This window comes from Pelobates fuscus, chromosome 9, assembly GCF_036172605.1.
Source record: "Pelobates fuscus isolate aPelFus1 chromosome 9, aPelFus1.pri, whole genome shotgun sequence".
Classification (NCBI taxonomy): Eukaryota; Metazoa; Chordata; class Amphibia; order Anura; family Pelobatidae; genus Pelobates; species Pelobates fuscus.
The window spans coordinates 84,840,288-84,867,052 of NC_086325.1; the positions used below are offsets into that span (position 1 = coordinate 84,840,288).

A 26,765-nucleotide genomic window follows, 5' to 3' on the forward strand; every position below is an offset into this window, starting at 1 on the left:
TCTTATGCACCATAACCACTACAGAGCACTTCCATATCAAACCATGAAACAATTGATCATTACAATGCTAAACCAGGTATAACATGTTTACAGTCCAACTCTCAGCAGTACATGTAACACAGCTGACAAGAAAATACATTTAATACAATATACAAATACAATTAAACACTCATTTTATTGTGAAGTGAAAAAATAGTAATGGTAAAGCTAAACTGGTGTTTGTTTTGGAACAAGCAGGATTACATGTATTGTACATTTATATCAAACATTTTGATTACCTCAATTTATTGTTTATGGGTTTTTTATGGAAGAGTTTAAAATTTATGAAAGGACCTCAGATATACAATGTATTTCTCTGGGGATGTTTCAAATTAAATCCAGATATACAAAGCCTTGGAGGCAAAGCAGCAAGATAACATGTAATTAGTTTTATTTAAACTGAAATTCTTTTATCTGAAATCATGCTAGTAAGAGCGAGGCTGTTTCTCACTGTGAATAGTGTGATTAAATAAGTAGATAAATTCAAAGTGGATGGTATTGTCCTTTTTCGGGATACAGAGTGCTCAGAGATTCACATTACCTGTCTTGTTTGCACATTTAGCACAATTAAATTGTTGGTGCAAGGGATATAAACAATAAATCAGGGGTCCTCAAACTCCGGCCCCCCAGATGTTGCTGAACTACAACTCCCATGATTCTCTGGCTATCTATGTAATTCAAAGAATCGTGGGAGTTGTAGTTCAGCAACATCTGGAGGGACGCAGTTTGAGGACCCCTGCAATAAAGCAAACATTGTGAGATCCTTAAAATATGGATAATCGAAACTGATAGAGGTACAAAGGTGTATTCATGTTCTGCAAACTGTGTTTTGGAATGTGCTTACTAGAATGATGAAGCATTAATAGCAATATTAATATTATGGGATGTGTATTACAAACACCTTTCTAACTTAAAAGAGTTAAATGATCACTAAGCCAATAGTCATAGGGTCACTAAATCAAGAGTCATATGATTTTTGCTGCAAAGTAGCTGTTTACAATAATTATATTTATGTATTTTTTCCCTAAAATCAGACAACTTAACCCAACTGTCCTTTAATGTAAATATAAAAAGACAACATATTTCAATTTCCGATTGATATAGAATTTGTGTGTATGTGAAAGAGAAGAATGATAAACTAGCTACACCTATAAAGGGTTATTCACTAAACTGGGAGGTTGTGGTGGGACCCAAGGGATTTGCAACTCTTCGGCCCAACTGAGAAAACCCCTAATTTTCCAGTTCAGTGTTTATGGCTCAATTCCTTTGTCAATTTTTCTACAATTCCTGGTTAAATCAAGAAGACTGTCAAAAATGAAAAGGCAGTATCTTGCAATTCTGGTTATGGGTTAATCAAGTTATTTCAACATTAAATAATATTTCCATCAACCCCATAAATAATAAATAAAATGAAAAATTTAATAAAAGCCTAAACCATTTCAAGATGTTGTTGAAATAAATATCAGGAAAACTGTTATTTAGGGGAAAGGAAACAGCTTCATAAAATATCCATTATAAAATAATTAAATAACGTTTACCACTGACTTCATCAAATATTTCCCATAAAACTTGAGATTTTCTTACTGTTAAATACTTTAACTAATATTAGTTCTCAAATATTATTATCCCAAGTTAAAACTTTATGGTACCCCAAAACATGTTACCTACCTTCTCAGATGGTTCTTGAACGAATGAAGACTTTGATTGTAGCTGAACCGTAGATGTGAATATTTCTGTATCGCTGTTACTAACACTGGAAAAAAAATGTTATTTGATATAAAACAAAGCTGCTTTTTTAGGGACAAAAAGTTTCATTTTTTTTTCTTCCAAGGGCTTTTCTTTCCAAATAAAACTATTTCTAGCAAGGACAATTGCTGACAAGGAGTTACAATCGTACATTGTAGGAAAGAAAATTAAATTAAAAGCGCTTTAGATTACCTTGGGAAATCTTTAAATTATAGCTGTAGTTTTAGAATTAACTTGTTTCCAGGGTGATATAAATAATAATTTGTTTTATGGATTTCTGCAGCGTTTGTAATATCTGCTGTCATTCATTTGTCACATTTGTGTCGAACATCTCCATATCCAACTCTCTCCTTGACCCTCTTCAGTCTGGCTTCCGCCCTCTCCACTCTACTGAGACCGCTCTTATCAAAGTGACTAATGACCTAATCTCCGCTAAATCCAAAGGTCACTACTCCATATTAATTCTCCTTGACCTCTCTGCTGCCTTTGACACAGTTGATCATGCTCTCCTCCTTCAAACTCTTCAATCACTCGGTCTCTGTGACTCTGTCCTCTCTTGGTTTTCCTCCTATCTCTCCCAACGCTCATTTAGTGTCTCCTTTTCCAAGGATACCTCCTCCCCTCGCACTGTCTCGGTTGGAGTTCCCCAAGGCTCTGTCCTTGGTCCTCTTCTATTTTCTCTTTATACTGCCTCTCTTGGAAAACGTATTGCCTCTTTTGGATTCAACTACCACCTGTACGCTGATGACACTCAGATATACCTCTCCTCACCGGACCTCTCCCCGGCCGTCCTGCAACGTGTCACTGCTTGCCTCTCTTCAATCTCTGACTGGATGTCGTCACGCTTTCTCAAACTTAACCTCTCTAAAACTGAACTCCTTGTCTTTCCTCCTCCTAATACTGATCCTCCTCTCTCACTCTCCCTTCAAGTCAGTGATATCCACATAAGTCCATCCCTACAAGCGCGCTGTCTTGGCGTCATACTTGACTCTGGTCTCACCTTTGAGTCTCACATCCAGTTTGTTGCCAAGTCCTGTAGGTTCCAACTCAAAAACATAGCCCGCATCCGCCCCTTTCTTACGCAAGATGCTACCAAGGAGCTTGTCCATGCACTAGTAATTTCCCGCATGGATTACTGTAACCCTCTCCTGATTGGTCTCCCCAAAAGCCGTACTGCCCCGCTACAGTCTGTAATGAATGCTGCAGCTAGACTGATTTTCCTATCCAGTCGGTCCTCTCACACCTCGCCCCTCTGCCAGTCCTTACATTGGCTCCCTGTATCCTATAGGAGTCAATTCAAAGTGCTAACCCATACATTTAAAGCACTGAACAATTCCAGACCCTCTTATATCTCTTCACTGATCCAGAGGTATGCCCCTCCTCGTACCCTCCGCTCTGCCCGCGACCACCTCCTGACCGCTGCTCGCACCCGTACGGCCAACTCACGCTTGCAGGACCTCTCACAGGCGGCTCCTCTCCTATGGAATAACTTGCCTACTGCCATCAGACTCTCCCCTAGTCTTCAATCATTTAAGAAGGGCCTTAAAACCCATCTCTTCAGGAAAGCGTATGGCCTCCCAGAGTAATCTCTCCCTTACATACCTGTCTCTTGCTCTCCTATGGGATAGTGCTTTGCTCTCTCCTCCAGCTCTGCTTCACTCCTACTTGATATTTCCTATCCTAATGTTTCTAATACCCCACCTCCTATAGACTGTAAGCTCATTTGAGCAGGGTCCTCTTCAACCTATTATTCCTGTAAGTTTTCTTGTAATTGTCTTATTTATTGTTACATCCCCCCTCTCAAAATATTGTAAAGCGCTACGGAATCTGTTGGCGCTATATAAATGGCAATAATAATAATAATAATAATAAAGAATAGATCTTTACAATTTCCGCAGTAATGATCTGCTCTAGAACTTTAATGATCATGGACCCAGGTATTAGTAAATTTGTAAACTTAAACTTGCTTCTAAAGATGTAGAGCAAGGGTAGTCAGCAACAAACTGGGGGTTTGGAGACCTCTGTTCAGGATGTGAAAGGTTGATGGTATTTTCCCATCATGGATGGAATGAGTGAGCTATCAAATGCCTTTCTGAAAGACTATGTTCGAGTAACTCATGTTTTCTTCTTATGAAAGTCACAAATACCATATCTGAAAGTTTCTCCCAGATAACTATCCCAGACCTGAGAGACACTTTTCTATCCTGGTGCAGAATGATTTTACGTATTCATACGGATGGTTCATTATTATATTATTATATTTTATCATTTATATAGCACCAGGTAATTCCGTAATTCTGTACAATGGGTGGACTAACAGACACGTAATTGTAACCAGACAAATTGACGCACAGGAACAGAGGGGTTGAGGGCCCTGCTCAATGAGCTTACATGCTATAGAGTTTCATACCAAATCATGGCCTTTATAGAGAGCTCATGAAACTGTAATGTGTTTCACATCAACCATCTAAAGACACCTTAGACCCAAGTGCATATATTTCATTTCCTCATTTAACATTGTGGTCATAACTGTGAATTCTACGTGGTCAATGACTGGGAATGGCTCACCTCGTATCTCTTTGATCCACAACAGGTTTTGAGAACAAGTTTGTCTTTCGTTCTTTGGTCGCACCTGCAGTTCCATGATCTTCATCTGTCAAAAGAAAAGAACATTAAATATGAACACATGTGTGTCTTTTAAAACTTTTTTACAAAGCCAAGTTTCTCCTCTATAACTTCTGAAGTTTTTTTTTTTGTTTGTTTGGTTTTTACCAGGCCTAGTTTCTTATCTGTACCTCCTGTAGAGTACATAGTGGCAATCTAAGAACCATAACCAGTATAGGTTATGGGTGTGTGGCAAGAGGAAAGAAGCAGCACTGGCACCCCCTATTCAGTAATTGGGTGGTAGGGCCTGAAGCATAGGAGAGGCATGGTCCAAGTCAAGTTGAGAGAGTGGTGTGGTGGGGGTAATAATTCCATCTTAACCTTGTTAATTCTGTCAGTGAAATAAAACGGATATTTACGTTAGTATGTGAGATGGCCGTATACATACTCTATATCTGACTCTGGGACCTTTCAGAAACATGTGCAGTTGCTATTAGACCATGAACACGTTAATTACACACAGGTTAAACTCCATTTAAATAAACTGTTGCAACAAGCTTATTTATTGCATTCATAGCAATGGGGGTCAATACGTATGCAACAAATGTATGATTTTACATTTTGTGCTATAAAAAATAAATTAAATAAAGAACACATTTTATACCTTCAAATTGTTACATACTTTGCGTACATTATATAGAAAAATCTAAAGAAAATCTATTTGAATGTCTAGGGTAAAGGATAATGAATAGTTTTGCCACATAAATAGAAAGCCCAGGATTGGCAGATTGATCTCCATGATCCTTGGGATTTCCAACAGATGATGGACATTGAAAGGTTAGTATATCATTCTTATTTTTTAATTTTGTTTTAATTTCCATAACGCATTCAAGAAGAGGGAAAGCAGTTTTTGTTATTTCAATGATCAAAGTCACAGGGAAATCGTCCAACTAGATAGTATCCCTGCACTCAATGACTTAGAATACATGCATGAATTCAGTCTTCCTTTTATAGAAACAACAAAAAAATCTGATAGGAATACTTGGAGGCTACTAGCAAACCACATTTAATCATTGTTTACTGGGTGAAAAGTTGCAGTAAGGGCTTATTTTAGAATTCTGTCTGATTTGATGGGAAGCAAGTGAACATGCATTTAGCTAAAAACTAGGGACAAACACATTAAAATTACACTAGAAGGCTCTCTTACCAGACTATGCCTTTCCATCCTGTAACTGTACTTATTATTATTTATTACTGGTATTTTTACAATTGGGAAAAAGACAAACACAATAAGAAAAGACAGATACAACAGGTAGAGGACCCTGCCCGTGAGCTTACAATCTAAAGGTTAAACTGGGGAGATGAGACAAGAGGTAGCAGAGGGATTTGTATGTGATGGCAGAGATAATTAATAGTATAACTGCAGCAGCTGATAGCATGTGAACAGGGCCGGACTAGGGATTCCAAAGCAGCCCTGGAAAAAAAAAATCTATGCCAGCCCCATAAGTCATTGCGCCATATATTGTCATATGTAATATGTAAGGCTATGTCTTGCCACCCTAGATGATTGATATATATATATATATATATATATATATATATATATATATATATATATATATAGATATAGATATATATATATATATATTGCTTTTTCCAATATAAAATATTGGTCCTTTCAGAGTAAAATTTTTAATTATACAGTAAGCATACTCACATGCAGACACAGACAATCTCACTGACACAAGCTGATTGATACACAGTCTCATAGACAAACAAACAATCTCACTGATATACATAAGGTCATTGACATAAAAACACAAGCTCACTCAGTAGCAGGCGTACACACACACAAGCACGCCCACTCACTAGCAGGCGTGCGCACACACACAGCTTAATGTAGTGGCTCTGGTGTCTATATCCTGTCCCTGCAGGCTTTTCAATGTAAACACTGACTTTTTACCGAAAAGGCAGTGTTTACATTGCTTCCTAGTGACAGACACTCAGACGGTCACTAGAGGTGCTTACTGTGTCAGTGAGGATTGGCTGAGATCATCAAGCTTGATGATCTCAGCCATAGAGGCAGGGCCAGTCGAGGGGAGACCAGCACGACGTGGGTGCAAAAAAGGTGAGTAAAAACACACAAACACACACATACCATGACAGACACACATCATGACACAGACAGACCGTGACACAGACACACACACCGTGACATAGACAGAAACACACACACACCGTGACACAGACACACCATGACAGACAGACACACCATGACACAGACACACACACACACCATGACAGAGACACACACATACCATGACAGACACACACACATACCATGACAGACACACACCATAACACAGACAGACCATGACACAGACAGACCATGACACAGACACACACACCATGACACACAGACACCACGACACAGAGAGACCGTGACACAGACACACACACACCGTGACACAGACAGACAAACATTACATGACACAGACAGACACACACCATGACATACACACACACACACACACATCATGACAAACACACACACACACACACCATGACACAGACAAACCGTGACACAGACAGACACACACACACACAATGACACAGACACACATTGCATGACACAGACAGACACACACACACACACCATGACACAGACAGACACACCATGACATACAGAGACACACACACACACCATGACACAGACAGACACACCATGACGGACAGAGATACACACACACACAATGACACAGACAGACAAACACACACCATGACACAGACACACACACTCACACTGACACACATAATTGCTACCTGTGTGCTGGCGGCCACATGGGGATCTCAGTCTGATGGTGGCCGCATGGGGGAGCTGGCTCTTCAGGCGGCCGCAGAGGGAGCTCTTTTGGCGGCCGCAGGGGGAGCTGGCTGTTCTGTCTCTGCTCCCCCGCCCCAGCGCGCAGCTTAATGAGACCGGGGCCGGCATATTACGTGATATTCCGGCCCCGGTCTCAGTAAGCAGCGCGAGGGCGGGGGAGCAGAGACAGAACAGCCAGCTCCCCCTGCGGCCGCCAAACGAGCTCCCTCTGCGGCCGCTGGTCAGCCAGCCGCCTGCCCGGCCCCAGGTGCTGACGGCCCACCGGGAAATTTCACAGTATCCCAGTGGGCCAGTCTGGCCCTGCATGTGAAGGGAATTAGGAGGTGATTGGCTGTGGTTCCAAACAGCTGGAGGTGCATGCTATATAGTTAGAAGGAACCAGGGTGGGTAGAGCTGAGTAAAATTAAATGGCCTTCTTGTTGCAGGGATAGATGTGAGCTTGGGTCTAGGGAAGAGAGATAAGACAGTTACTTAAAAGGAATTTACACCTGGGAGTGGCAAGGGGAGGGGGCGGGGGGGAGCAATGGGGCAGGCTAGCCATTTGTCATAAACAATTAAAGATTTGCCAAGTGAATGGGAAGTGAAGGTATATGATCCTACCTGCTTCACAGTGACAATTTAATTGCATTTTTATATTTGCTGGATAATGAATGTATATTAATTGAACATATATTTTCAAATATAATTATATTTGTAAAAAGAAGATTAGAAAACTTCAGTTTTAGAAAACATGACATTTATCCTGGTATCTTTCACAAAGAGGCTATCAAGTCACAAGGCGCTGCTAAAACTATTTAGTGGATACATGGCAATGGGTTTTAGTTCTAGTTTGCCTTTTTATTTAATTATTTTAATTCTTTATTTTTGTTGTGCATTGCAGAATTCACAGAGTAACAAAGACATTGCATAGTAAAACATGCGTGATTAGTGACAAGAGTGCTTTATGCCTGTCTGAAATACTGCACTATTTTAGAATTATAATGAGAGATAGCAAGGCATGGTAACTAGCAAAGATAAGTAATAAAAAAGATGAATATTACACAGTGCATGGAAATGGTGACTAATGATGATATAGACTTAGAGCATGTCCTATGCACCGCTGAGGGTAGTAGTTGAACTAAGAAGCGTATGAAGCATGAGAGAATTATCAGGCTATTAGTGCCACTGGAGGTAATTAGGCTACAGCACACATTGTATGTCTTGTTTGCCTTTTTAAAGGGTTACTTCAAGCATCATGTCCACTTCAGTAATTTGAAGTGGTCATGGTGCCTGTACGTGGAGCATTTTAATATAAAACACTGCACATACAGAAATTAAACTATCTGGTGACAGGTGTAAATTGTGGTGTCATTAGCTATCCTAATAGGAACTAAAGTTCCAGGCTGGCTAATATAAAGTCTGTGCAGATTTCTATGCTATAAGCCAATCAATTAATGGCAGTATTGGCATCTGGCATGTTGTAGTAGTTATGATGTTTGGAGCAACCCTTACAAGTGCTATATTTCAAAATAATTCTTTTAAAAAGGGCTAACTAATGCATATGATGAATCAGCTCTCCAGCACACCCCCTTCCTGAAAGAATGTTACTTGAAATCATGGCTGACCCAGGACATTGTGCTGCCTTGGTCCAAGAACAAAATGCTTTCCTGCCACACCTACGCAATGCACTCCCAACACCCTTTTTAGCCCAATTTCAACAAATACATATTCCTCTGCTGCCAAACGGATTTTGCACGTCCTTTGCTTCTCCCAAAGTTTGCACCCCTGATCCCAAGTTTACTCCCCACTATGCAGTTCCCTTCAAATTACATAAATTCTTAAACTGAGCCAAGCCAGTTTACAGAATATAACCCCCCTATAGCACCCAATATTATTCTCCAAATTCATTACCCCATCTTTCGCAATTCACTGACCCAGCCACATTTATCCTATTCATTGCTACTCAGTCACACTCCCCTAATTAATTACTCTCTAAGCCATATTTCGCATATATAGTAAAAAGTCCTATACCTCCAAATCTTTGCCCCAACCTATGATACCCATTGCCACCATTTTTCCCCAATTTATCCCCAATTTATTGCCCAAAGTAATATTCCCTGAGGTCATTAATGCTAAACTATAGTACTTAACCACTGAGTTACCCTAATTTATTGCCCCCAAGTCATATAATAGCCAGTGTATGAATGCAAGTGTACTTTGTGTGTGCTGTGTAGTATGCAGTATGCAGGGCTGCCATCAGATATTTTTGGGGCCCTTACACAACCAAAGGTCTGAGCCCTGATGACCTAGCCCTACGCCCACCCACAGTGGTCACCTCCTTTGAAGGCATGTTTTTTGTTTTGAGTATGTATGTGTGTGGATGTTGGTGTTGGTGTTTGAATACACATATAGACAAACACACCGACATACATGCAAGTACACAGACACACACACTAACATACATGCACGTACACAACCACACAGATACACACACTAACACATACACACACTGACACACAGATACAAACACTGACACATACACACAGCTTGACACACAGATACACTTACACACACTGACATATAAACACACATCATAATATTTGTATTTGCAGCCACCCTCCTGTTAGCTTACATTTTGTCTGCAGGAGGATGGCTTGCTTGAGGTGCTGCTGGCTGAGAATGATGTGTGTGGACCTTGCAGCAGCTTACTTGTCTCCTCTCCTTCCCACTGCTGCCTGCGCTGTGCCACTTCCTCCATCCCGTGTGGGGTTCTCTGTCACTTACTCCAGGCTGGCTTATAGTACAGGGGCCCGTTCGTGCTCTTAGAGTGCCCTGACACTTGACTGGGACCTTGTGATGCAGTACCCATCAGGTGCCCCTAAGTGAATGGGGCACCCGATGAGCCCCGACAGCATGCAGGCTCCATTGCGGTTGCACTGGCAGTAGCACTGAGAATGTGGGACCAGGGGTCTGGTCTCCTCCAGGACCGCCAAACCTCTGACAATAATCACAGGGAGGGTGGTAAGCCAAAAAAATATGGAGCAAAATTAGTCTCTTTAATTCTGTACAAAAAACAGGTTTGGTTTGAAATCGGCCCTGTTTCAGAAGGTTTTTGCATATTCCTAATGTTCTTTAAGAAGAATTTCCATTAAGCTGCCATTCAGGCAGCAGAGCCAGCTGTCCATGAGTGGAGGCATGCTATTGGCTTCTCTATTCAGGGGTCATCATTGTGTGATCATCTCTGAATTGTACTCCACTCTATGTATTTTCCAGATTTCTTTATGTTGTGGCCAGCTTGTTTTATTGTATGACTGTATCTGAACGGTACATTTAAAATTCTGGGATAGGAGTCTGGCACCCCACCATGCTAAAACTTCACCAGCCACCAATCATTACCAGTAAGGTTGTTTTCAGAGTATTTTAAAAATGTCAACTGAAACGTCAAAAGGTAAACAGTGGTTGAGGTAACACCCTTTACTACATCTGTCACCACACTGTTACTTAGTCACGTCAATACAGCTTTCACCTGCGGCACAGAGAGTCACTGAAGCTAATCCATTCCAGGACTTTGGTTTAGCCACTTCCTGTTTAGAGGGATCGTCATCTGATATTGGGCAAACATAGGAGGAGACCAGCAGTGCCTGATAAATAGTGATGTTTGCTGTTTGCACTGGCTAGATCCCAGGACGTGTAACAGAGGTCTTACCAGAAACAGACACTAACACATACAGCCAAATTACAATATCTCACAACCAGAGAAACAGTCTTAAAACAAGATAAAAAGAAATGGTTTGATAACCAATACAAAAGCCTTACTAAGCTGTTGCACCGATGCTATGGCACACAATAAACTACCAGAGAAAATAGTCAAAAAAGGAAAAACATAATTTAAAGGGATCCAGTTTTTGAATGTAAGATTCAGACCTGCCATGTTTAGCAGGTCTGTGGTAGACCGAAGGAGTGAGGGGAAAGTGGGCCGTGCAATCCGGTAAACGGGCATGTGCTCCAAGATGACAGGCTGACCAGCATGGTGGTCAACCAGATATGTCCATATGCTAAGCACTAGAGTATGGACTGATATGGTATGTAGATCATCTCTATTGAAGCTTGAAAGCATTGCCACAGTCTTCTCAACACAGTATAATGGAGTCCCTGTGTTGAAATATTGGGAAGACTGTTGTGTGTCACATGATTGAATCATTTGACTTGACACATCTAAAGATTCCAGAATGGAATGGTGGTCTGGTCACTTCCACAAACTTTTTTTCTTTTCATTAACACAATGCATAATGAACAGGTCTGGTTGAAGATTTGTAAATTAGGCTTATGCATTTTTTTTCATTAGACACATATTGACCCATTTAATTATGTTTTATTGAGAAAGCGCTGCTGGGCAGCATCTGGAATTTATTTATTGCCAGAAGGAAATACATATATTTAGCAAGGCAGTTCCTCTGGGATTTCATCTGTGATGAATTAATTGATTTCCCTCCAGCAAAATAACAGTTCCTTATAATGGGCTTGATTTAGTAAGCAGAACTGGCAAAAATAGTTGTCAGAGCTGCTTTTCAGGCTGGTACGCCAGTCGCTAGCTGGCAGGGTGCAGCAGCAGAGCTGAAATGCAGCTATACTCTTCAGGGACCATAGGAAACAACATAATCAGCTGGTTTAATTGCCATCCAATATACAACAGTGGCTCTGAAACACTATTTGTAGCCTACTTTTGTAGCATAAGTCCCACTCTGACCTCAGTCCTTGCTACCTATGTAAACATGCTCAACTCTCCCTATACTTACTCTCCAGTAGCGCTAAATGGCCATTATAAAGCCTACATCATAGGTGTCCCAAAAGGTAGATCCCCAGATGCTTTAAAACTACAGCTTCTATGATGCTTTGTCATACTAAAGGCATGCTAAAGGTACGCAAAGCATCATGGGTGTTGTAGTTCTACAACATCTGGGGATCTACCTTTGAGGTGCACCTGGCCTACATTATATTGAACGTGATGGGTGACTTAGGGACCCCCTGTGTATAAAATCATATTATGAACGGAGAAAAACAAGCCACCATCATTTCAAACAGCTTGCACTTAAATATCCACACTTTTTAAGGTGAGATCATTATGGACTCAATTTGACACTCATTGGAAGATCCATTTAACCCCTTAAGGACCAAACTTCTGGAATAAAAGGGAATCATGACATGTCACACACGTCATGTGTCCTTAAGGGGTTAAAAAGTACATTTCCGTGAAAAAGTAGGTATTAGTTGGCCATCTATTTTTTCTTATTGTATCACACAGATAATGCTAAAAGATATGCAGAATCAATAAATGAAAAAACTCTTGCTCACCAGTCAGAAGCTCTGCCAATCAGGAGCCTTTCATTTTGGTCTATTGAGTTTACTTTAATTTACAACTGATTAGATTTAACTTAGATCCTCATTCTTTTTTTTTTTTTAAAAAGTGGAAGTTTAGCATTTATATATACAGATTGGGACTCTGACATTACCTTCCTCTCAGGTGGAGTTTCCATTCTGCGTGGTATTACAGTAGATAATAAAAAGGAGGAACATGTTCAGAGGGCAAGTCAATAAAAAAAATGTGACGAATAAACACTCTGTTATCATTAACGGAAGACTAGAACATTGGGTATTCAAATCTGTATAGCTAATATTAGAGTGTCCTTGTCTCTAGTGGTATTAGGTCCCCTCCCCCATTCAGAAAAGAAAGGGTTAAAACCCCTTCTTTACTCACCTTGTTCCAGCGCCAAAGCTCCCTCGGTGCTGCTTACCTCTCCTTCTCTGCAATGTTCAATCTTAAGCTCCTCAAAGAGGAGCACTGGGGACGTAATGTGCATGTACTTCAAGTGCCCATAGGAAAGGATTAAATCAATGCTTTTGTATGGGGCATCCACAGCACATGACTGGTCAGTGCAGTGGAAGTGCCTTTTGTGGCTGTCATACTGACAGTCACTAGAGGCAGACTTAACCCTGCAATGTAAACATTTGATGTTTCTCAAAAACTGCAATGTTTTACATTGCAGGGTTAAGAGGACAGAAGCACTGCATCTAGATCACTTCATTAAGATAAAGTGGTCTGGGTGACAATAGTGACCATTTACATATTCCTTGGCCAACATCTAACTATTTTGAGAATAATTCTGTTATAAATATGTTACAATTTACACAATCATTTTGCAGCAGTAGTACATACATGTCCCAATATGCCCAAAATTATTGGTAGATTAGGGCCCCCCACAATGCACCATTTCAGCCAAACCATGCTTTATGAAAAATAATGCACAGAATTTTACTTCCAGTTATCTTTATAAGTTCTGAGTGGATTTTCCATGAGAAACACCTCTACAGCATTAGCCTTTCAGCTGACTGCAAGCATTTTGGGTTGGCTTAGTAAATGAGAACTGTGTTAGCTTCAATGTCTGAAATATAATAGTCAGTGTTAACAATAATCTATAAATCATGCATAAAATCTAGGCTTAGCATTAAACTGCCAATGTGCCCTACCTATGACCACAACATGGAAGCCAATAAGGTAAGCCAAATTGTTGACGCTTTAAGAGGAAATGGTCAGAAACCACAAGGGTTTTCTTTTCCTGCATCTAAGGTAAAGAAAATAATTCATCATTATATTGATTATCCTAAATGAACTCCGAGCAACATAACTACTAGAAAACACTGTGGTGGTTATGGTGCCAAGATTCCCTTGGAGACCCCCTTCATGGTAAGCAGTGAAACTGCTAACTTTCCTGGGATCAGCTGGCCTGTGGTCACTTCCATCATTGGAAGACGGAACCTCCTGCACAAAGCTTTTTTTAGCTCTCCTGAGCCAAATCCTGCCATGCAAGGCCAGCTCATTGGCGGAGAGTGTCAATGAAGAGAGCTTCTGACTCTCATGGAGGAAGTGACTTGAGGCAGATCCCAGGTAAGTTATCAAAATGTTAGCAAACCGTCTTGACTACTTATCTTGGGGGGATGCCAGGGCACTCCTTGCACCCCAACCACTACAGCATACTGTGGTGGTTACGGAACTTGGAGTGGTGCTTCAGATATAATGTTCCATTGAAAACTGTTCTAAGTACCAAAAACAAGAATTATTTACAAAGAATACTTTGTACTTTAATACTTTGTTGCATAAATTACACAGTCTTTCTTCAGATGTGAAGAATTTCTGTGAATGGCCTCAGGCCAATCCAAATAGTAATTTAAACCAACAATTAATGTTAAGCTTTGCAGACTGGGAGTAGGCAGACTAAATTAGCCAGCTGGTTCTCAAGTGCTGTCAAATTCTCTGTATCGGAGTATGGACAGTGCGTTCTATGGTTCAGGCTTGGCTCACAAAAGAACATTTAAATCTGTCACCAGCACTCATTAAAGGTAACGACTGAAGATTGAGAAGGCCTTGAAGACTCACAAATTTTGACTTGTTTTTGCATAATATCACATAAATGCATTTATTTATTTCAACATGTACTGAAATATTCTTTCACAATCAGTTGTCCTGGTTTTTGGGGTCAGACGAGATTTTGACCTGTGTCCTGTTTTGGGTTTCTTCTCTGGAGTTCTGCCTTTGAGGATACCAGAGAAAAATTCATATAAAGTCCACAAGATTTGCTTGAAACAAAGTCTTACATTGTACTGCTTTTAAGCAGCTCTGAGCTGGCTTGGGAAGAACATAGGCATGATAGGTCTACATATCTCTTGCCACCAGTTACTATCTGTGTCTAACTATGTTCCCTCCCTGTCCACTTCCATGCTTTCCCATGATCCATGACAAATTAAAACCTGTGAGTGTTATTTGAGTACGTATACTTACAGTTTGCTGGATTCTTCTTCTTCCGAATCGATGCTCGTAAAAGTTCAGGTCCTTGCAAATCCTCTTGAAATCTCTTAGACTTTATATCATGAAACCAGGCACCTGTCACAAATTTCTTTTTCTTTTCATCTTTCAAAGATCCCTGCAGGCGGCTAGAACAGAATTATAAAAAATCATTAGAGGGGCAATATGGGCTGGAGGTACCCCATATTTTTTATCCTAATGAAGTTTAGAGAATTCTTAAAGGGATACTATAAGCCCAAAACAACCTTAGCTTAACTTAGTGGTTATGCTATACAGATCATACCCATGCAGCCTCACTGCTCAATTCACTGTCACCTATCTGTTAAATCACAATGTTTTTGCAGTCCTTGCCACACCTCCCCTGTATGTCACCTACACAGTCTCCTAAACATTTCATGTAAAGAGAGATCTAATGTTTAAACTTCCTCTATTGCACAGTCTGTTACATCCAGAATTCTTATCTTCAGCTCTGTTAATAGCCTGCTGCAGCCTCCTGAGTGTCATTAAAATTCAAGTAACAGAGCAGGAGATAAATACTTCTAAAGTAAGTTAATGATTGAAAATAAAACCATTTGTTTTTCATGACGGCTGTGTCACCACCCGGGGAGATGTGGCTAGGGCTGAATGGACAGAAACAATAGCGATAACAATAACTCCTAAATAGCTGCAAAGGCAGGATCCATACACAAAAAGGGCCTCATAAAGCAAACGAGGTTTCGATGCCTATAGTATCCAATAAAAAAATAAAATGCAAAAAAAAAAAAAAAAAAGGAAAATCCTACCTGTTTCCCTTGTTTGACACACAAATCTTGTGATTTACATATGCCATAAATCACAAATCATCACAAAAAAACACTTGAGGGAAACTACATAGGTAAGGTAACAGAATCTATGCAATGCTGTGGTAAGGCTCTCTCACAGAAAACTATCAGAGAGGCAATATAAGCAGGGAGACCAAATCCACCATGTTTTCTGGGACATATATCAGATATATATTTATAGGCAGCACATGAAAAGGGAAGCCCTTATATATTTCGAATGCAGAAGCAAGTAGGCAAGTTAGAATCCTGCAATTCATTCAGCATATACTGCAGGGCAACCCTTTACATGCATTTTCATGAATATGACAACATTATATATGTCCCTGTAAACATGGTGGATCTGGCCACCCTAAATAAAAGTCACATAGGACTTGTATAGCTTGCACTCTCACACAAGGAGCAGAAGTGGTTATGGTGATTTCTATGTCTTTTTAATGATACTATATTCAGACTAGAGAATTAGTTCTGCATTTGGCTGAAGAAAGCAAATGTGTATTAAAGTATGTAGGGGAAAGAGAAGTCTAACTTTTTCTGCTGCATGCTCCAAACGTAGTACTTAGAATGAGAATTTGTCATGCTGTGACCTGGTGCAGGCCTTTCATTGGTACAGGACCCATTTTTAAAGTGTTACTCTAAACGATACAGTGCTGCTGGGGTTAGCATCTCAACAAGTTAAAATCCCATCACAAACCATCTATGTAGTGACACATGGGTTCATAAACACAAGTTTTGTTTTTTTTTATTTGTTTTTTATGATTTTATTTATTTTTGCAATTAATGCCTAGCAGTCTGGTAGTTAAATATACATAACTTCAATATGAAAAAAGAATGGATTGACTAATCTGAGACTCCCCCTGGTACCTAAAGGATGAGTTAAAGGGAATTTAGTATAGACGTAGGAGAAAATAGAATGGATACACAGGGAGGCAAAATAATAAGAGGGCACAGTGAATTCAGACAGGGAGGAAGATTGATATAGAAAGATTGTGACAAAGTAGAGCCTTCAAAGGGTGTAGATAAGGAGAGCACAGATCTTCATGGGGAGAGCACAAGAAAACTTTACGGACTGTGTGACAAAAGGAAAATATATATTAGGGCAGGGGTAGGCAACGATCAGCACTCCAGATGTCGGGGACTACATTTCCTATAACACTTGTAATGCTGGCAAAGCATCATGGGAGGTGTTGTCCAACCAACTGGAGTGCTGAAAGTTGCCTACCCCAGCATTAGGGGAAGCAGGAACTTTTCTACAGGTAGGGACCAGTAAATTAACAAGTGAAAAGGCGACAGAGATGAGGAAAAGGGTGCCAATCTTACCTGTATGTCCAGTTCTGACAACACCAAGCAGGGCCGGACTGGCCCACCGGGATACCGGGAAATTTCCTGGTGGGCCGTCAGCACCTGGGGCCGGGGTGACCTGCGGCCACAGGGAGAACTTGAAAGGCGGCCGCAGGGGAAGCTCTTCATGAGGCCGCTGGGGGAGCAGGCTCTTCTGGGGGAGCAGGCTGTTCTGTCTCTGCTCCCCCTCCCTCGCGCGCTAGAAAGAGACTCATTAAGCTGTGCGCGAGGGAGGGGGGGCAGAGACAGAACAGCCTGCTCCCCCAGAAGAGCCTGCTCCCCCAGCAGCCTCATGAAGAGCTTCCCCAGCGGCCGCCTTTCAAGTTCTCCCTGCGGCCGCCAGCACAGCTATCAGGCTGCCCACCCACAGGTACCAAAAAGTATGTATGTCAGTGGGAGTGTGTGTGTGTGTGTCATGCTGTGTGTGTGTCTGTCTGTCATTCTGTGTGTGTCTGTGTCATGCTGTGTGTGTGTGTCTGTCTGTATATGCTGTGTGTGTGTGTCTGTCTGTCTGCGTCATGCTGTGTGTGTCTGCGTCATGCTGTGTGTGTGTCTGTGTCATGCTGTGTGTGTGTGTCTGTATCATGCTGTGTGTCTGTCTGTGTCATGCTGTGTGTCTGTCTGTGTCATGCTGTGTGTGTGTCTGTTTGTGTCATGCTGTGTGTGTGTGTGTCTGTCTGTCTGTGTCGTGTGTCTGTGTCACGGTGTGTCTGTATCATGGTGTGTGTGTGTGTGTCTGTCATGCTGTGTGTGTGTGTCTGTCTGTGTCATGCTGTGTGTGTGTGTCTGTGTCATGCGGTGTGTGTGTGTCTGTCTGTGTCATGCTGTGTGTGTGTGTCTGTGTCATGCCGTGTGTGTGTCTGTCTGTGTCATGCTGTGTGTGTGTGTCTGTCTGTGTCATGCTGTGTGTGTGTGTGTGTCTGTCTGTGTCATGCTGTGTGTCTGTCTGTGTCATGCTGTGTGTCTGTCTGTGTCATGCTGTGTGTGTGTCTGTCTGTGTTACGCTGTGCGTGTGTGTCTGTATGTGTCATGCTGTGTGTCTGTCTGTGTCGTCTGTGTCATGGTGTGTCTGTATCATGGTGTGTGTGTCTGTCATGGTGTGTGTGTGTCTGTCATGGTGTGTGTGTGTGTCAGTTGTGGTGTGTGTGTGTGTCAGTCATGGTGTCTGTGTGTGTTTTAAAAATAGTGTTTTACTCACCTTTTTTTTTTTTTCCAACGTCGTGCTGGTCTCTGCCTCTATGACTGAGATCATCAAGCTTGATGATCTCAGCCAATCCGCACTGACACAGGAAGTGCCTCTAGTGACCGTCTGAGTGTCTGTCACTAGAGGTGTCACTAGGAAGCAATGTAAACACTGCCTTTTCTCTGCAAAGTCAGTGTTTACATTCAAAAGCCTGCAGGGACAGGCTATAGACACCAGAACCACTACATTAAGCTGTGTGTGTGTGCGCCTGCTAGTGAGCTTGCTTTCTTGCATGTGTATGTGTGTGTGTGTGTGCCTGCTAGTGAGTGAGCTTGTGTTTTTATGTCAATGAGCTTATGTATATTAGTGAAATTGTTTGTCTATGAGGCTGTGTATCAATGAGCTTGTGTGTGTCAGTGAGATTGTCTGTGTCTGCATGTGAGTATGCTTACTGTATAATTAAATGTTTTACTCTGAAAGGACCAATATTTTATATTAGAAAAAGCAATATATATATATATATATATATATATATATATATATATATATTACTCTATTATCTGGGTTGGCAATACATATCCTTATTACATGCGACAATATATGGCGCAATTACTTATGGGGCTGGCATAGATTTTTTTTTCCAGGGCTGCTTTGTATCCCCAGTCCGGCCCTGACACCAAGTTAAAATAGAAAGCAAAGTATAAGGAATGCAAAATAAGCAACTGGTAATTTCTAGAGGGGTATCAGCAATACCTCACTGGTGTTGGTCCAATGAAAGCCAAAAAGAACCTTTGCAGATGCTCAGGAAACATGCCAGTGTGTCTCCTTTGGATGCAAATTTGCATACCTCCCAAGTGTCTCTATTTAGGAGGGACAGTCCTTATTATCAATGTTGCTGGTGTGCGAGAGTGTATAACAGAACTCTACATCAATTACTCACAGTAATGTCTTTAAACTACAATAAATGTGTTATGAAATCAGTATGTGTAAATAAAATGCATTATTCTTGCCCTAAATTACATTTGAATCCCAAAAATAGTGATTAGTAAGTCACCTCAATTTCTTAGGACTGCACAGCCCCTGGCCACACCCCCAATTACATCTCTAAAATTAAAATGTCCCTCTTTGTCCATTTGAAATGTTTGCATTTGGGTGGCATCGTCACCTGATATGCACACTGAAAGGTTTTCTCTTAAGTGAACCATAACTACATTGAGACCTCATCAGAGATGGGGATGTTGTCTGTTCTCAGTGTTCCCCTGCACTTTGATTTAGTTTCAGGGTTATTTACCAAAGTGAGAATTTCAGGTGAATTCAGTAGCTGTACTGAAAGCTTAACTTTTCCAGGTTGTATATTTTGAACTTAAAATTTGAAATTTACTTTGAATTCTCAATTTATTAATCCTATTTGTGTTTGCAAATGTAGCACTATTTCACCTGTGGGCTGCAATTCTTGTGGGATCAGTCTGACATACAATCGGAATATTGAAAGATTCTCTCTTTAATGGCACTGCATAGTTACATAGTTGTCTAGGTTGAAGAAAAAAAAAAAGTCCATCAAGTTCAACCGTGAAGCCCAATCTTTTATGTCGTTGTTCCAAAAGAAGGCAAACCCCCCCCCCCCCCCCCAAAAAAAACAAAAAACAATTGTACCACTTCCAATTATGCCACAAAAAGGGTAAAATATCCTTCTTAACTCCACAATGGCAGTCAGATTTCTCCTTGGATCGTCAACATGTTTACATACATATCAATGATATCCTTTTGTTAGCAAGTTGTTTGAGACCTGAGCAAGGACCCATCGAAGGACAACATATTTGAGTTGTTGTCTATTCTCTTGCAACTTATTTTAATTTTTTGCCAAAACAGGTTTCTGTGCTTAGCCTTTGGGCCTATCTTGCATTTAAACCTTTCACACATAAAGTGATTTGGAATACTGTAAGCTAAAACGCAAGATGTATGACAACCCAAAATGGAACATAACTAATAACCTAAAGCCTTTGAAGATAAGGCAGATACGGTGTTTTATTATATTTCCCAGAAGCTCTGACATACACTACCTCAGGCAGGACACTGATCCCATACTTCATTATATAAAATGATTGCTGATACCAAATCTTGCTATTTGATATACTTCAAGAAACTCACGACCAATAACTGATATGACTATCTGAGGTCTACATGAGAAGGGACTGTTCCAAAGATATTTGAGTTAGACCTACACCCAATATTTCCCAATTTGCTCCAGTATATAAAACGACTGTCTTTTGTTCCATTCTGTATGAAAAGAAATGCTTAAAGGGTGATCACTATGATAAAAATGACCCCAAATGTTTAATTCATTTGACAGATAATGCACCAAAAAGAATGCAAAAAGAAAAAATCTTTATCTTTTAAAGACTCTTCAAGCAGCAGATCATTCTCTCACCAGGACGTGGCTCCACCAATCAAGAACCTCTAATTTTGGTCTATGTAGTTCTGATTTGACCCCAGAAAACTTTGTCCAGTAGGGGTTTATGGAATACACAGTTTATGCCTCCATCACACATGATGAGAAGAACTGCTCTATAAACTGATAAACTGATTAACAGATATATCACAGCTGATAACAGTTTGAACACAGCGCAGGACACACCTTTGTGAAAACTGCTTTATGTGCATGGATGTGGCTTGGCTGTCTCTCTGGGGAGGAGAAAAATCTATTCAAGCTGTGCATGTGATGCGCATATTCCATACCCTCAAGTGAAATAGGCAGCCAAAACTAAAATAGGCCGCCAAGACGAAGCATTTCAGTTGCCTGATCGACAACTCAGAGGGGCCAGTTTAGAGTTGCAGCAATTTATTTATTTATAAAACTGCTTTGCATGAAAACCACTGAGAGCTGATAGTAGGCACAGCTCACTCTGTGTTCCATAGACTCTGCAATAAAGCATATGTGCAGGTGCGTTGCGTACCTAGAGCATTTGGCACCCGGGGCGGGTCCTATTTTCGCAACCCTCACCCCCCTCTCCCCCCCAAAGCCCACACTTTAAAATGTAAAAAAAAAAAAAAAAAACAGCAATTGTTTAAAATGTATTTAGTTTGTGTCTTTGAATGTTAGCATGTTTTTGTATGGAGTACGTTTGAGTGAATGTAGGGGTGTGTTTGTATGTAGGGTTGGCGTTTGAATAAAAGCATGCATTTGTGTGTAGTGTGGTATTTAAATGCAGTTGTGTGGTTATATACAATGGTGGGGTTTGTATGTAGTGTTGATTTTGAAAAGCAGGGGTGTTTTTGTGTGTAGTGTGGTTATTGAATGCTGTGGTATGGTTATATATAATTGTGGGGTTTGTATGTAGTGTTGATGTTGAAATGCAGAGGTGTATTTGTGTGTAGTATTGGCGAGATGTATTCACATATACGCACTGACACACATGCAGATACATATACACTCATGCAGACACAGCGGCGACTCTAAGAACAATATATGGGGGGGGGGGCACATAAAATACCACAGTCAAAACTGTGGGGGGGGGGGGGGCACTAAAACCTTTCACTAGGGGATGGGGTAATATGCTGTCATTGGCTGTCTGATGCCAGCATGCTCTACAAGTTTGCATAGAATTTGCATAGAATTCACATTAGCGACCCATATTTCTTGTTGTGGGCTGACACCTCTCATCCTTATGTGGGATTGCCATATTTAAGGACACCAAATAAAGAAGCTATCTGCTAAACAGCACCCTAATTTAGTATCTTTAAATATGGAAACCTCACATAAGGACACCAATTTAGGGAATTATCTACTAAACAGCTAAAAGATCAAAACAAATTTTCAAAAGCCCTTTTCTTAATTTTAATCTTTCAATTGTTTAGTATATAACTCACTTATTTATTATCCTTATGTGAGATTGCAATATTTAAGGACACCAAATAAGGGAGCTATCTACTAAACACATACACATTTATATACACACACACAATATATGTATATCTGTGTGTGTGCACATCTGTGGTTGTGTGTGTGTATATATATATATATATATATATATATATATATATACACACCCACATAACCACAGACACACACACACACACACACACACACAATCACAGACCTAGACACACAATCACATACATAAACACAACACACAGATGCACACATAATCACAGACATACACAAACACAATCACAGACCCACACACAATCACAGACACACAATCACAGACACACAATCACATACACATAATTAGATGTGCACACACAATCATTACATACATACACACATTTAATAAGTAGTAACACGCACAATTACAGGCAGACTGTAACACAGTTACAGGTAGCATCACACAGTCAGAGGCAGACAGTCACACACACTCAGTAACATGCAAATCACACACACAGTCACAGCTAGACATTCACACACTGTCACAGGCAGTTACACATACAGTCACAGACAGTCACAGGCAGACAGTAACACACAAACACACAGTCACACACACATAGTTACATGCAGACACAATCACAGTTATACACACACACAGCACACATACAGTCACCTACACACTATGGATCCCCTATACACAATCACACAATACATTCCCTAAACACACACTCTCTACAGCCCCTACACCTACTACATCACCTATAGACAAATACAGTACAGCCCCTATGCACATACACACTCCATCCCCTCTTTACACTATGCCCCCTCTACCAGGCCCGGACTGGCAATCGGGCACACCGGGCAAATGCCCGGTGGGCCGCGATGGCCGTGGGGCTGATGCCAACAGGATCTCCCCAGCCGGCCGCTGCAGGGCCAGCGCTATCCGAGCGCCGGCACCGCTATGTGCCTCCATGGGCCGGTGGAGAGATCAAAGATCTCCCTCACCGTCCCACAGGCACTGTTAAAGGTGGCCGCCGGCAGGAGAGGGAGGGAGGGAGGCAGGAGAGAGGACCGGCGGAGCTCTATCCTGCAGCTCCGCCGGGTCCTCTGGCGGGATTCTGAGCGTTGCCGCGGTTACCGCGGTTACCTGCAGGCAAGATTTCACTCTCACCACTGGACTACCAAGGATCAGGCAGAACGGCCCTCCTCATGGCAGCACGGCTCCCCACCCCCTCCCAGGCTAAAGGTAAGAAGGGAGGGGGATATAACTTTTTTTTTTTAAATTATTAATAAAAAAATATATTTAAATTTAAATAAAAAATCACACTAACAGCTCCCTCACACACACATCACCCCCAGACACACACAGCACCCAAACACACACAGCGCACCGAGACACACACAGCACCATTAGACACACAGCACCCTCAGACACACACAGCACCCTCACTAACACACACACACACACACACATATATAATATAACATAAAATAACCCACAGTGAGTTAACAGACAAAGAAAATTAGAAACCTAGAATTTGACGGCAGATAAAAACACCCTCACACACAGCACCCCTCTTACATACACACACACTGCGCCCCTCACACACACAATACGTCCATATATATATATATATATATATATATACACACACACACACACACTACAGCACACCCTCACACTGCACCACTACACACATTACGCTCCAGATACACGCTAGATCCCTTACCCTATATGCACTCTTAATCCTCTATACACACACACAATCTCCTATACATACTCTGGGTCCTTTACACACTAGATCTCCTACACACACACACTGCACCACCTACACACACACTACATTCCTTGTCAGCAAACACATACAACATTCTCTAAACACACCCTCTCTACAACCCCTACAAACACTATGTCCCCGTATGCACACACTCGCTACATCCCCTATAACACTATGCCCCCTATACACACACTCTCTACAGTCCCTAGCCACACATATTACACCACAAACACAAATGAAATTGACCTATTTACACAATACCACACCACACTCTACACACATGCAATCCCACAACATATGTGCAGAGGTTGCTATGCAAGGAGAACAGGAAAACTGCCTGCACAAAGTCTTTTCTGATATACCTTTAAGTCAATTCTTAGGCATATGAGTCTAGTGGTAAACCATTTGATCCGTTTAACAGTGAATGGGAGTCCCTGGCCACCCACAGCTCAGCACCCACTGGGGTATGTCTAAAACAGAAATTACACACTTCCTTCTAGCTGTACCAACAGCAGTGGGCACAAAAAGATGTTGATATTAAAAAGAAACAAACAAGAAAAACAACAACAACAACAATTTAACACAATACAAGGATGGGACTCCAGGTAATAGAACTACTGAAAGGAAGCAGTTAAAAGGCCTACAGTGTCCCTTTAAATAGGCTTTTCTCCAAATCTATACATGTGCTAGTAATTCTTCTACCACAAAGTATAGATAGAATTTTGTAAAAGTATATGCATATGTTGTGTGTGTAACCAGACTGGTACACTGCAAAGCTACGGCAAGTGCGTCCCTTCTACAGTCAAACATTTAAAATACATTCAGAAAAAAAAGAAAAAGTCAAAACTCCACTTGTTACTGTTTCCCTGTAAAGCCATATGTTATGGTTTACCTGAGTCGATCACTCTCTTTCCGCTGCAGTTCGGCATCTCTGTGAAGGACATCTATGAGCTTCTCATATTCTTCATCTGTTAGAAAGCTGAGGTCCAGAGTGGTTCCTGTACTGTTCTTCATTGTGTCCAGGACAGAAAATAAACGATTTTAAATCCAACTGTTAAATTTTATTATGCTATGTCATGAGCTGACGATTATGTCCCTTCCAGGACAGGCTTTAGCATGTGCTATAAATGTGAAAATTTGGCCGTTTCATGCTGTCGATGTTATTTGCAAGCTTTGAAGAATAATTTCCATCCACTTTTCCAAGTACAGTCACTGTGTATACAAGCAACGTAACCAGACTACAGTGACCCCCATTGTCCAAGACGCATGGGGTCTCGGATTCCCACCAAACGCCTGAGCTTCTCCTTCTTCAGCAAAAAGTACAGGTTGAAATGTAAACTGCGGGGAAACCACTGCAAACGAAAAACAAAACAGAGATCTTATAAATTTACATCAACATGACATATGGCAAATGAATGTGTACATTGGGGGTGGATATTTGCTCGTTGGTACAAGTTCCAAAGAAAGCTACAGTGTCCTACTTATATTGATGTCCTGGTTACTCTGCCCAAGGTAACTGCATGAAACGATATCAGCCTTTTCAGAACAGAAAAGCAAACAGCAGGATAACAGACACGTTGGTTTAGAAAAAATAATATAATGTAAATATGGAATTTGTGGACGGAAATAAGTAGAGGTGACTTATTAAATTTCAAGGTCGAGGTTTCGAGAAACTGATACCTTATGAAGTCTGCAAGCTGCAATAAATCAGGTAGGATCACCACAGTCCACAGGCTTATTTTAGTCTGAAAGAACGGCGTTTTGACAGCATGAATTTTTTGGTTTGCCTACTTAAGAAAACCTTCAGGCAGGAGAGTAGGAGGAGGTAGGCAGTACTTGCCAAACCACTTTCTATTATCACGGTGAATACCAATATTTCCAGTAATTCTTTCCTCGTCGTAACCTGAGGGTTAAGCCTGCCTTTCAAAGTCAACAAGCTATTGGTAGACATATCTTTATGACACCCCCTGTTAAAATAAAGCTTGGAGACTAAAACACATATTCATATATTACTGCATGAGCTAAACATACATCCCCAGACATTTTCATTGAGGTGATACTAAACAATTACTGGAACTTATCCAAGGTGTGTGTTTGGGACCTCAGAATACTGTGTCAGTCTGACAGATATAGGTAAAAGAATGGAGACCTCAACATCACTAATTCATAATAAATGGACAGATCTGCATGGGTCATACGGAGTTAAACTTTCACATTATCTAGAAGCATAAAGAGTAAATTCGGAGAAAGCACAATTTTTGTTAAACTGCTCGAGATGGTTTGACAAAAAAGAGAGGGTTTGCACCATAACCACTGCAATAAGATGTAAATAGATCCGTTGACAAGACAGAGCATAAATAATACATGATATTTTATATCTATATTTTTTAAAATGTATTTATGGTGTGGCAGAGACTCTTTTCCCTGCCATTCCAGCTGCTTTGGGTTCAATACATAAACATATACTCTCAGACATGACACACACTCTCAGACAAACATACACACACCCATCTGCTAGATCTCCCTTCTCTGACATGCCCTGTAGGAGAAGGATTGTTCAGCACTGCCTCAGATCAAAGTAGTTTGTTTATTTAGTGCCAACAACAAATAGGTAATGTTTAAACAAAATAGAAGGTCTTTAATTTCGTGGGAGGCACACTCTTTGACTGC

General features: G+C 40.9%; 1 protein-coding gene across 4 annotated transcripts in view; it reads right to left on the bottom strand.

Annotated features, from left to right (window-relative positions):
* Positions 1-26,765, bottom strand: part of LOC134572864 (synaptotagmin-like protein 2) — a 116,558-nt gene that overhangs the window by 40,186 nt on the left and 49,607 nt on the right. For 3 of the 4 annotated variants that reach the window (XM_063432127.1, XM_063432124.1, XM_063432126.1), the window contains exons 2-5: positions 24,988-25,447; positions 15,087-15,238; positions 4,354-4,438; positions 1,708-1,792 (exon numbers count right to left, since the gene is read on the bottom strand). In XM_063432127.1, coding sequence (XP_063288197.1) covers positions 1,708-1,792; positions 4,354-4,438; positions 15,087-15,238; positions 24,988-25,109 — 444 coding nt within the window. In that variant the 5' untranslated portion in view covers positions 25,110-25,447. Of the gene's footprint in view, positions 1-1,707; positions 1,793-4,353; positions 4,439-15,086; positions 15,239-24,987; positions 25,448-25,775; positions 25,869-26,765 lie in introns of those variants that run through there. The other variant, XM_063432125.1, reaches the window with a different exon arrangement.